Below are 14,029 nucleotides of genomic sequence, written 5' to 3'. Positions count from 1 at the left end.
TCGGTTTCAACTTGTGGGACCCTAGTAAAACCCACAAGCAGGATGGTTGTTGCTAGTGTTATAAGGTTTTTTTTCTTTCCCATGTGTGTTGGTCATGGGAGCCTTGTTTTCCCCATGGGCAAGCTAGACGCTAGCAATTTTAAAGGGCCCAATTTGACCAGTTGTGTTTTTTGGTTAAGGGTTAGTTATGTTGTTGGCAGACTGAATACTTTCTTACAGGTTAAGGGAGACTAGGAAAACCCTTGTTTCTTGGTTTTGAGATCCATTTTAAATCCAATGATGAAGGTTAGGGGAGCTTTTCAAAACCCCATTAGTCTAGATTGTGAGTATTGGATGATCTATTGTAATCTGTTGTTGTTGAAGATGATGAGTGTCTAGATACACCCATGGAAATGTATGTAGGTTGAGGGAACCTTGTAAAAATTGGGCTATCAAACTATAAATGCACTATAATATCGACCAACATTTTAGTGGGTGGCTTCAATGGTTCCTTAGGACATGTGTAGTATAGCGGCACCAGATTATATACGTAACATGCCCATTGTTTATGTGTTAGGGACGTTTCTATGTCAAGTTTGTGGTTTGGTTGTTGGTATGTTGATGTTCTTTTCTTTTAGCAACATTGTACTGTGGGTTCCAGATCTTGATAAAATATGAGGGTTTCGGGTCCCTTCAAAACTTGTGGGGTTTCGAGTCACCTCAAAACCTATTGTACGGGGTTTCTGGTCCCCTCGAAACCTGTTTATCATTAATCAAAAACACTAATACTAATCCTTCATTTTACCTTAACCCTAATCCAAACCATATGAACATTAATCTTAATTGAACTCTAACCCTCATTAAACCTAACCATAATCTAATCTTTATCAAACCCTGACCTAAATTGAAACCTAACCCAAACCCATATTGAACACTAACTCTAATTGAATTCAACCATAAGGTCCTAATTTAATTCTAACCCTAATTCCAAACCCTAATTAAATTCTTACCCAAAATCATTAACAATCAACCCTAGCCCTAAACTATAAATCATCAAAGTTAGGTTAACTATTTGATAACAATTACATTTGAATAAAATTTATATTTCAATAAAGGTTAACTATTTGATAACAATTACATTTGAATAAAATTTATATTTCAATAAAGGTTAACTACTTGATAACAATTGCATTTGAATAAAAATTAGATTTCAATAAAAGATATATCTCGACATAATTGACATATATTTCTTTAAAGATAGGTGTGCTACTATAATAATAAAGATAAACTCGAAAGAAGAAAAATCCTCTATTCATGTCCATTTCCATAGAATTTTATGGAATACATACATTCAAATTATTGTTTAAATATAATTATCACACTTTCATAAATCTATTAAAGTTTAGAAAATATTGAAAATACTTCTATAATGATAAAATTAACCTAGAGTTAATATACTTTCTATTTGTGGGCCAACCTTAAACTACACACAATAAGCAACATATTAAGTCTAGATAATGTTAGTCAACTCTCAGTGTTTAACACTTCTAAGCCTAAAAGTGTATTCTTAGTGTGACCACACACATTAAGCAACATATTAAACCTAGAAAATGTTGGTCAACTCTAAGTGTTTAACACTTTTAATCCTAAGCTTACTTCATTCAAATTATTATCAAAATAAGAATTATCACACTTTTATGAAAGTATAAAAATTTAGAAAATCTTATAAATATTGAACACACTTCTACGAAGATAAAGATAAACCCAAAAGTTAAAATACCCTTTATTCATGTCCACTTCAATGAATTTTGTGAAATACATTACATTCAAATTATTGTCAAAATAGGGGTTATCACACTTTTATGAATGTTACTTAGGTGTCTTGGTCAGCAGGTATTCCCGATGGCAGCCAATCTTCGAGCTGGAGCAAAGCAGATGCACTAAAGGGTGCAACACTAGAGGGGCTGGTGAGGACATGAAAGCCAGGCCATTTGCATCGTCTTGAAGTATCAGCCCCGGGTCCTTTGTTGTTATATTCTCCATAAAATACAGTCTGTGAGTCATCTCGATTGCCCCATGGAAACCAGCCATCTGGGTCGATGAAACCGCCCAAATAAGTATTGATGTAAACAGTGCGAGAGTAGTGTCCCCAGGGCCTCCCCAGGTACGTCGCCACAGAGCCCCCAGACAACGTTTGCACCTCGGTGTCCTGATTGACTTGACAGTTGTCAATAACTATTGCTGTATTCTCATTTGGGATCTCTCTTTCTTGAGCTGTGATCACATTTTGTTGGCCCTGGAGGGGTGTTCTAACATAAATCTTGCATTTCTGGAAGACTGCTGCAGCGTTACCGCAGATGAAGTCGATGGTTCCATAGATTTCGCATTCCCTGTAGAATTGACGCATGGAATGCGCGTACAGAGTGTCTTGGAAGCCCTCCAACTTGCAACGGTAAACGGCTGCATTGTTTGATACCACCATGAGTGCAACTCCCACCTCTTTTGCTGGACCTGCTGTGTTCTGAAATGTAATGTCACGAGCCACAAAACCGTTCGAGTACACAACTGCACATATTTCAGATGAAATCAGTTTAGAAAGGTTTACTAATTGAACGGTTCGATGTTTAACTAGAACAGTAAATAGGAAAACCTTTCAGATCATTTTTATTATCAGGTGAGGTATTTAGAAAACAAGAATAGATCATGAAGTATGATCAGAAATGTTGATGATGAAAATGATTACACACAATTTAATCTAAAAGTAAAAAATAAGATTTTTTGTTATCACAATTCACAACATTACATTTTACAACATTAATAAAGAAAATCCGTTTGCACATAACTGCATATATTTCAATTAAACCAATTTAGATGTTTCACAGTCAAATGTTTTAATATTTAACTAGAACATTAGCATTAATATATTGCAGAAGCTTTTGACTCGGCACTGTTTAGGTACCTAAATCAACGACTTTTCTGTTAAATCTTTATGAAAAAGAAGAAGTATCTTGAGTCATTGAAATTGAAGTTTACATTATATATTAATTTTTGTCAAAAGAAAATAAGCTAGAATAGATATCTTAAATACACTTATGAAAAAGTAAGAATTTTTGTTAATAAAGAAAAATTGTTTCATTGAAAACTGCATATTCTTCAATTAAACCAATTTAGAAGGTTGCATAGATGTTTTCATATTTGAAAGGTTCAATCTTTAACTAGAAATACAACAGAAAAAAAGGAAAAAGGATGAAGATTTGAATTTGACATCATTTAGAACTTATATCTACAACTTTGTCATTAAATCAAGCCTAAAAAAAGTAAAATATGTACTAATCTGAAAGTCATAAGATTAAAACTGAAATCCAAATATTAATCCTTTATCCTAATATAAATATCTTAAATACAACTATCAAATCTAGAGATTAGAGATATTAATTTGAATTTGAATCAAACCTAGAGCTGGAGTGTCGAGGAATCCATATCCATCACCGGTGCCTTTGCTACTAGTAATGACAGTGGCGTCCACGCCATCTCCCACCAACATAATATTAGGCTTCTCACGGGGCACCTGAATGTTTTCTCTGTACACTCCTCGTTTGATACGGATCACGTATCTGTGGGGATTATTCACAGGAACAGCATTAATGGCTGCTGTAATTGTCGTATAATCTCCACTGCCATCTTGCGCCACGGTTGCGTCCGTTCGGGAAGATTCAAAAGTCTGTAAAAGCTTTCTCCTCTCTGAACGAGACGCCCACCAAGGAAACCCATCTTCAACCAGGCCCAAATCATATCCATCAGATAACAGACGTCGCTTGTGGTGGATTGGAGCCCTGTTCAAGATCCACAATTTCTTAACCACAGCCATACTGTCACCTACAGCCTTCGAGGCACTATGCATGCCATTAGTGAACGTGAATTCACTGAAATCTACATTGGCATGATGAAGGGCTCTTTCACAGGTCCGCTGATCAGTTTGAGCCGCACTTAGTAAAGTCTGAATGTGGACTGCATGAGACCACTTCAAATCATAAAAACTACTAGAACGAGACAATCTTATCTGAGCGTCCTTCAAATTTTGTATAGCAAGATCATAAAAATTTAAGCAATGTCCAATTGCACTGCTCATTTTTCCATCGAATGCTCTGCCTACCCAACCCAGAGGAGGAATCAGATCTTTCACCCTTTGAACTTTACTTAAACTTCTGTACAAAGCAATTTTGGTGATATTTTTGGGACTAGCTCTTAAAGAGCTTGGATGTTGAAGTAAACTAGAGAGGCATGACTTAGGATCCTCGGCCAATTCGCAGGCAGACTGAAGATTATAGCTATGAATCTTAGAAAACCAGACAGATATTAGCAGGATCAATATGAATAACCTGTAAGTGGCCATTTCTATTTCTTGATCCTTTTCTCTTTGCAATCACCACGGTGATAAGCACCACATAATATTGGGTGATTTATATAGGGAGAGGAGATCCAGTTGGAAAAAAATTTGGTGGTCTTGTCTGTTTTACGGAAGGTGATCCCTACTATTAGGAAGGAATTGGTTTCAAAATGGTCTAATGCATCGATACAAACTGTAAATTGCTATAAAAAAATAAAAAAAAAGAGATTCGTTTGAATCAAAAGATCCGACACAATCAAACGAAAGAGGAGCAATACCATCAATACATTATGTGGGCAGTTATAGCTTAATAATTAGATACATCTACACATTAGTCTTATAATGTATTGCTTTTTCGTTTTTAATTGGTCATGTCTATGCACTAAAATTATAAAGTGACATAATATAAGGGGAATAAAAATTGAATCATGGGGATTCCTTACGTTGTTCTCATAGGATTTGGTAATCATGGACTGAGATAAAATTCTAAATTTTCTAAGGGGTTAGTCTATCTAAGTCATAAATGCAGATGATAAATCATTATTTTGAAAGAAGGAAGCTACAAGTCTTGAAATGATGGTATCCTAAAACAATACTGATAAATTCATCTATTGCCACAGCTTTATGAGGTTATTCTTGATTCACTTAGTAGATTTTGATAGAAATTTTCATGAGGAAGTAGAAATGGTCATGTTTTAGGATTAATTGGTTTAAGTGTTGGGGACCACACATTAAGTGTACTTATACTCCTAGATGAAACTATGAGAAATATATGGAGATCTCAACGAAACTTCGTTCGAACCACATAAGTTATGCTTGAGGGTACGTGTTGGTGTTAGATTCTTTCCATATTATAATATAATATTTAATTGGTGGATATCCTCAATCACTTATTGTAGCTTGAAGTTGTATGCCTTATCCTAGGTAGTATTTGCTATAGTTGGTAGTGCTCATCCCTCTTTGCACTATATATTAAGTCATCTTATTGTAACTTAATCTAAACAAAAAAAAATAGAAAACATAAAATCTCATAATAGAGGATTTATATATAATATATTAAATTAAACAATGTATGGAAAACAACCTTAAAAACTTGAAAATAATATTTAAAACACCAAAATAAAAATACTTGTACATCTACAATATCATCGATCTATATGCTACATAGATCATTGCTTAGAATTAAGCAAATTGAAAGAAGCTTAAAACTAGCCTCATAACTATATGGCTTTAGGGTATGCTCCTCTTTTTTTTGAACCTTTATGGTAATATTAATTTTTTTATTATGAAGATTTGTAAAATATGAAAAATATTGAACACATTTCTATAGTAAAGAATATAAACACAAAAGAAAAAATAATCTATTGATGTACATTTCATACAATTTTATGAAATACACACACTCAAATAATTTTTACAAAGATTAGAACTAGCTTGATAACTCTATGGCTTTAGGGCATGTTTCTTTTTTTATTTTGCATCTTTATGTTAATATTAATTTTCTTATCACGAAGGTTTAAGAAATATAAAAAATATTGAAAGCATTTCTATTATCATAAATATAAACACAAGAAAAAATACACCTTCTATTCATGTCAATGATTCCATACATTTTTATGAAATACATTCACACTAATTATTGTTAAAGTGCATAATAGAATACATACATAAATTATTGTTACAAAGCTTAGAACTAGCTCAAGAGTTCTATGGTTGTAGGACATGTTCCTTTGTTTTGCAGCTTTATGTCGCAATATTTTGAATTATTATTATTATTATTATTATTATTATTATTATGTTTGATTAGATTGACCTAAGACCTTCCCCATTATGGAAGGCCAAGAGTCACAGCTCAGAGTTCCACTTTTAGATGTCCCTATTGGGAGTTGAACTTGGGTCTCCACAATGAGAACCCAGTGTTTTAACCAGTTAAGCTCAACCACTTGGACAATTTTTATTTTTTATTTTTATTATTATTATTTTTTTTTAATTTTCATTTTAATAATTTTAACTTTAATTTTTTATTTTAGATAAATTTTCCATCCACGATGAGATAAAGTTTTCATCTAAATCGAATAAATTTTTTATCCTCATTTAGATAAAGTTTTCATCCTTGATCAAATAAATTTTCCTTTCCTAATGAGATAAAGTTTCCATCCTCGATCAGATAAGATTATTTGAATACAAATAGTTTTATGTGTCTATTTGCATCTTCAATATATTGTGAAGAAAATAAGTTTATATGCTCATTTTTAACTCATCCATAGGTACAGATTAGACATAAAATTATAACATTCCATTTTGGTGATTGTTTCATTTGGGAATTTTCTCTAATCTTTATATAAAGAGAATCTCCCCTATTTCCTACTCACCTACTGTAGCCCAAGGCTTTTATAGAAGCAAGAAAGGAGATCAATCATTTCTTGATAGTTTCAAAATCTTACTTTTGTTTGATATTGTGTAATGTTTATGATATTTTGTGACGTATGTAATGCATGTGTTGATAGAGGGCCAAAGCTTTCCATGCAACACAAGCAATTCAAAGAAAAAATTAAATATAGCTCCTTAAACATTGAAATAAATCATTGACATAATTGTATCTCAAATTTTATTGAGAAACAAGCTCAAGAAAATTTTCTTATTATAAATAAATTTAATAAATCTTTAAAAATTATACATTATCAAATATAGGAAGGATGCTTGAAATGCCACATAATCCAATTTCATAGCTTATGTATTAAAGAAATGTTTAACTGAATTTTATTTAAAATGCTTTAAAGTTTGGTAAATAAGATTATCTTCATTGTTTATTTTATATAAATACCAATACACTTTTCATTTTCTATTATTTGTGTAGCTTTCACATGCAAATTTTCTTGGGATTCCTCATGACTTTAATATTTTAGTCTCTGTTAATTTCAGTATTTCCTTTTCAAGGCTACTTCCTTTATTCACTTGAATCTGGAAAGTTTTTTTTTAAACTTCAATCTATCTCCTTGTGCACTCCATCTCTTTCCCTATTTTCCAATTTCACTATTTCCTTTATTCACTTGAATCTAGAAAGTTTTTTTTAAAACATCAATCTATCTCCATGTGCACTCCATCTCTTTCCCTATTTTCCTTTAATCTGTAAAATCAAACTCTTATATTTTAATATTTATCTTTTCCTAGTTGCCTTTAATCAGTAAACTTAAGCTTTTCTCTTTTCACATTTCTCTCGAATAGCATTGTATGTACTATTGGTAACATTTAGAAATTCTGTGATTTATTTAAGGCATCTAAACATTTAGACATTGAAGTTGAGTTATATTACCTATCACTTAGATGTTGTAACGCCTTGCTATGAGGCCCAGAGGACAACACAAAACAATATCAATAAAAATACAAATAATTTTATTTTTTTTAATAGAAGAACTTTAGAAACCATACTAATACAATGTGCATCATGATGAACCAAGGTTAGGATATAAGAACATCTAAAATTATACAAGAGTCCTCAGGGCCCCACTATAAAATTACATAAATTAACTCATCCAACATAAATAAAGAAATAAGAAACTGTAGACACCTAAAATTGTCATGTCTAGTTAAATAAATACTTTTATTTATTTATTATTTGATCCTAATTCTTCTATTTAATTAAATATTTATTTATTTAATTAGTTCACTTTAGCCTTTTCTAGCCCTTTTCTAATTTAAATAAATACTTTTATTTATTTAAATTGTCCTTTTTCTTAAATTAAATAAATATTTTATTTATTTAATTGATCTCACTTCCTCTATTACTTTTATAGATCTTTATTTATTTAACTAATTCATTAGCCTTTTCTACCCATGACACATGGCATTCATTTCTCACTTCTTCTCTTACCTACTCCCTTTTATCATTTTATTATTTCCTCTACCTAACCTTTAATCCTAGCCGATCATTTATCTTTACACCTCTTAATCTTATTTCTCCATTTCCTTATAGTGTCTTATATATAAGAGGATACTCTCTTTCATTATCAACTCTAATGGTTGTGCCAATTAAGCATTCTTGCGATCAAGCTATCAACCACATTTTTCGTTCTTTGTTGAGTTCTTGTGCACACATAAAATTTGAGAGCAAATATATCAAACAAGATCATTGGAGATAGGAAGAAATGGAGATTGAAACCCTACTATACATGTCAATGGTATACTTTATTTTATTTTTTTGATTTACATGATCTTAGGTATCTTCATTTGTGTATGGTGGATCCTTTTCATTGTTAGGCTAGGGTTTTGCGGTTGGATCTTTGTTAGTCTTTCACTATTGTTGTTTTCATCATCTATTTTCACCGTATACATTTTGGCACGCCCGGTGGGACTCTTGTCCCTTTTATTTTGACATCTTGTTTGTAGATTTGTGTTTTTGAAAGTTGCAAGTTCAACATTGTGACGATTATGCGTTTTTCTACATCTGCGACAGATATTATCACGTCTGTGATTTCTTTTCTCACATCTGTGATAGTTCTACTCACATTTCTTATTTTGTTATTTATTTTGTAGATCCCAAGTCCAAAATTGTGTATGCGACCTTTATAACCCCATTTTTTATTTATTATTGTGTCTATGTTATTTATTATCATGTCTCTGTTTTGCAGGGTTTTTCTGTTGTTTTGAAGGTTGTGCCTTTCTGAAATCGCATCTATGTTAGTTAAAATCGTGTCTGTTCAATTTTTGCATCTTTGTAGGTTATTTCCGCATCTACATTTTTTTGTCTTTTATGTAGGTCTCAGATTTGGGAATCGTGTTTCTCTTCGATCTTTCTGCTTCTATGTTCAGTAAGTGCATCTACATTTGGTATAGTTGCATCTTTGTTTTTTTAGATTTTCATTTTTCTTTCATTTAGGATTTTTTTAGATTTGGATTTTTGGCTTAAACTCTTTTAATCACACTAACGAAGTGGTGTAGCTATTTAAAAAGGAGAAATATGTCTTGTTGAAGGCCCCTATTTCACAAATTCTTTTGGGATTTCTAAAAATTTACCTAACTTGTGTGCTTGCAAGAGGGTTATCATTTCAAAACTACTAACAAGTTTTTTGTAGGACCTTTGGCAAAGATATAGATTTTGAGATTGTTTGCTTTGTCTTCTTTAGTTTAGAAAACACTTCAATTGGTGCTTTAAAAATTAACAAGTGTCTTTTGTGTCTTGAGCAATAGGCTCTTTTTGTTTTACCCTTTTTAGTGGGCATGCCTCCTGACTAGCCCATAAGGCCAAGAGAGAGAGAATGACCCAAGTAGTAATGGGCTAAAGCCAAGATCTTCTAAGCCACTATAAATAAAAGTGTTTGTGATGAAAGTTGCAAGTAACGGGTGTTACATGTTGCTATAATTGCATTATGACTCCCCATAAACCCTATGTTCCTAGTAGAGATAAAAAGTTCACCAACGGGAGTTTTCGTGGGGACTGGTTCTTGGCTATCTTGGAGAAGTGAGTGTCATGGAGGTGAGCCAGTGGGGTCAAGCATCTAAGTATTCACTCTGAATAAGTGTAGCTGGGAGACCAAGTGATATCCAACAACTATTGTCCTGGCCAACCTTAGGATTTGTGCTTGTCTTCATTCATCAAAGATTCAATCAAACATTTCAAACAAACATTGTGTCTGTCGTGTCTTCCAAGTGTATGCAAAACAAACAAGGACATTTTACAATCACACTTGAAATTGAAACACTTTATTATTTTGGACAAAAACATCTTCACATATTGGGTCTTCATTGTTTTGTTGTGTTTTCTTGCTACTAAAAGTAGAAACATTGAGATATGGTCATGTTCAATAACTTTACAATTGGACACAACTGCAAAACATTTTTAGAACCACGTCTGTGTCAGTTTAACCTATGTTTGTGCTGGGAAATCGCGTATGTATAGAGAAGAATCACGTCTGGGTATCAGAGAAATATATTGTCATATTTGTCAAAGAAAATTGTAAAATTGTGTTTGTGTTGTCAAAAACCACGTCTATGTTGGATTTTTGCATCTGTGCAAAGCAGAATCGTGTCTGTGAATTTCAGGCTAAAAATTGTCATTATCACTAGAAATCGCATCTGTGTTCACAGTAACTACATCTAGGATCAGAAATCACATCTGGGTTTGCTAAAATTGTGTTTTTATTCACAACTGAGAAATTACAGAAAATTGTCAAGAGGAGGACTTAAGTTTTCAAACTTAGAGTTTCTAAGGCTACTTCCTATAGGCTTCATTTTTCAATCAGCATGTCTTGGTCATACATACTCAATCAATTTCCTTCACTTGCATTTTCTCATACATTTTTTTCAAATTTGAGTCAAAAGGTTACCTTTCTTTTCGGGTCAGTGCAAGAAGTTGAGTCCACTTTTTGGCCAAAAAGTGGAAGTGTTTTCCTTGATTTTCAAATTTTGTCTCATTTGAGCTTAAATTTTGAAACACTTGGAGATTGAATCTTGGAAAATGTCAGTAATATAAAAGATAGCCCTCTGAGTGTACTTTCCAAATATGTAATTTATTTTAATACCCACATAATAAAAAATAACTTTTTGAATGGAGTTCTAAAAACTATGTTTTAAAAATACTTGTTTTAGGACCATACCATGCATGTGTATGACCCACACTTTTTGACACAATTAAAATTATTTTCTCAAACCGTTTTTGGAAATGGTTTGTAACACACTGAATATTGATGAGCATATTTTTCTGTATTCTTTTTTTAAATATTTTTTTTAATTAATTTTTTAATGACCGTAATTATCTTTTTAAAAATTTGATGTGTACAGTCCACATAATTTGACGTAAACTTAACATTTTTTTATTTTTTTTTTAAATAGAAAATAATTTTGTGTAGATTGATGACATATAAAAAAAAATTCAAAATTCATTAAAATAAAAAAGTTATTAAATTAACAAAATTAGTTAATATTTCAACTTTCTAGACCCGATTTAGTATAAATTAAATGAAAAATAGTTAAAATAATCAATTTTTAAATAAATTTACATATTTACAATCTAGACAGTATAATATAAAATGGGTTTTAATTTCATATAAAAATTCTCTAATTACAGGCACGTAAACTATTTCAGAATTTCATATTTGTACTTTCATTCATGGAGATTTGAATTTGCAAGTCCCTGTCTCATGTGTGGCCATCCCGGGCCTATCCCAGGCCTAATCCCGAGCCAAGTGGTGAGTTGTGGAATCAACTTCCACAGAACGAGGCCCTGTTTTTCAAAACAGGGGCCTATTCCTTTTTTTAACTGTTGGATTTAGGAATGGGCCCCCATTTTTAAAACGGGGGTCTATTCCTAAGTAAATGTTACTATAAAAAAAAAGACAGATTTCATCAATTTACCACACCATCATTGAAATCCATACTGACAAACATTTTTTACAACATTTGGTAGTACTTTTTAATATTTTTTACATAACTTTCTGAAGAACTCAGTAAAAAGATTATTTTTTGAAGAGGAGTTTGTAAAGATGTGTTCTAAAAAACATCAAAAAAAAGGAAGACAATGACAGTGGATGAAATTCAAGCATAAAGAGAGAAGGAGGCAAAATGCCAAAGAGATCGAAGATCACAACAACGATAATTGAATAACACTTCTGAAGCATCTAGTTCAGTGCCTGTTGTAGATGAGACCATTGAAGAGATCATGATGGATACAAGAAATGTAGAACCAAACACGGGCATGACTATTGATGCAAATGTTCATGTGGATGCGAATCCTGGTATGTTTTTAAATCCCCAAGACTATGATGCCAATCAAATTTCTGATTTAAATGAAGTTGGATATAAATTTCATACACCAATATGAAAAGAAATAAAAATTGAAAATATTACACTACCCTCTCTGAAAGAAAATGAATGTAATTTGTTTGCTATTGATAGAAATGTGCTAGATAATCTTAATGGGTTAGTTTCTTGGAGACAAATTAGAACACATGCGAACAGATTATATAAACAATTTTTCTATGATAAAAAGTTAGGATTACAATGTCAATTAATGCTACAATTAATAAAAATGTTAAAAATGCGTAAAGTCATGAAAAAAAGAGGTATTTATTCAAAATCAAAAAGAAAAGATGATTCATATAAGAAAGTTGTATCTATTGTTGCCAGTACCATCGATTCTATTAGAAAAACAAGTTGATCTAAATATAAGAATGTGGCACGTAGAGTTATAACAACTGTTATAGTTGACAAAACAATTGTTAGTAAAAGAATGTTAAATGATATAAGTGGCTATTTAAACTTACATCGTAGAACCTTGTCAAGAGCAGCCAAAAGAAGAGACACAATTGAAATTGATCCACTAAACCATTGTTGGAGTTTTAGTGGTAGACTTCAAAGGTCAAACATGAAATTAAATGATGAAACTAAACACTTAATTGCAAAATTTTGGCATGATAACACTAGAGTTTCATCAAATGCTAGAGATGTTTTAAAGTTAAGGGTGGGATCAAAAATTCATGATCCTCATCCAAAACATCTTCTTGACATGACTCAAACTAAATTCTTTAAAAAATCTAGTGATGAAACTATGTTAATGAATTTGCGAATTAGTCAAAGATCATTTGAAAAATGCAAACCCTGGTATGTTAAAATCAATAAACAAAGAATATCTTGTTGTTCTAAAACTCATGTTCAGTTTCCTTACTATTATGATGTTTTTCGATATATACATTGTATGTTGCATGGTAATGATCTTGTGCAGGATTGTGGTGTTTATGTTCCACCTAAAACTATAAAATATTTTATTGCAAGTTTACTTTGTAAGCCACCTAATGAGCAATTATTTCTTTCTAGTTCATGCATTTATGGCCTTTGCAATTTATGTGGGAACCATTCTTTGATAGGTGAATGTTTGCATGAACATGTTTCATTTGATTTTGGACAAAAAATGTTGATGTTAGGAGATTTAAAAATATAGAATACCCTCTAAAGGATGGAAAGATGGGGAAACGTTTAGAATTGATTACAGAACAGAATAGTGTGAATGCATTTATCAGCAAGTTTAAAAGTGTTATTGTTCCAAAATATGTGAAACATTCCCAACATGCCTGATGGCTTGATGGACAGTTTGGCATATGAAAGAACGCATTTCCAATTGGAACAATAGTATCAGTTGTGGATTTTGCAGAAAATTATACTCTAAAACCACAAGAGGAAACTCAATCACAATACTACAACTCAGTGCAAGTGGCCATATTTGTGCACATTATATATAGACATGACCATGACAGTACAAAAGATAACAAAAAAAATTTGAGGGAATATCATTTCTATGTTAGTGATAATCAATTACAATCGTCAAAGTTTGTTCAGCATTGCTTTGAGGTATTTCATGATGATCTTAAGAAAATAGAAATTGACATGAAACAACATATGATATGGTTAGATAACTGCACTGCACAATTCAAAAATGCAAGAATGTTTTATTGGGTATGTAAAGTTCACAAGAAAACCAATGTCCAACATTTATGGAGTTTTTTTGAAGCGGGACATGGTAAGGGGGAACACAATGGAGCTGGTGCCTATGTAAAAAGAGCTCTTGCTAGAGAACAATTGAAATTTGAGGATGCCATGAAATTCAGAGATGCTCGTGCAGTTGTAGATTGGTGCACTTCAAAGTTGTTAAAAGGATCAACTGAGAACTCTGCA

At 31.9% G+C, this 14,029-nt stretch overlaps 1 protein-coding gene across 1 annotated transcript; it reads right to left on the bottom strand.

Moving 5' to 3' along the window:
* Nucleotides 1-1,852: 1,852 nt before the first annotated feature.
* On the bottom strand, nt 1,853-4,372 carry LOC131078784 (pectinesterase-like). The gene is made up of 2 exons (XM_058016547.1): nt 3,433-4,372; nt 1,853-2,544 (listed from the first exon to the last, which is right to left on the bottom strand). Exons 1-2 carry the CDS (start codon nt 4,370-4,372, stop codon nt 1,853-1,855), a joined length of 1,632 nt encoding a protein of 543 aa, XP_057872530.1.
* Nucleotides 4,373-14,029: the final 9,657 nt, after the last annotated feature.

This window comes from Cryptomeria japonica, chromosome 2 (genome assembly GCF_030272615.1).
Source record: "Cryptomeria japonica chromosome 2, Sugi_1.0, whole genome shotgun sequence".
Taxonomy (NCBI): domain Eukaryota; kingdom Viridiplantae; phylum Streptophyta; class Pinopsida; order Cupressales; family Cupressaceae; genus Cryptomeria; species Cryptomeria japonica.
This window is presented reverse-complemented; position numbering and strand designations above follow the sequence as displayed.

Bases quoted from the DNA above. Each gene is read 5' to 3' on its own strand.
- LOC131078784 (XM_058016547.1), bottom strand. From the start codon at position 4,372: ATGGCCACTTACAGGTTATTCATATTGATCCTGCTAATATCTGTCTGG. The intron at 2,545-3,432 runs GTTTGATTCAAA...AAATATGTGCAG, and splicing joins CCTCGACACTCCAGCTCTAG to TTGTGTACTCGAACGGTTTT.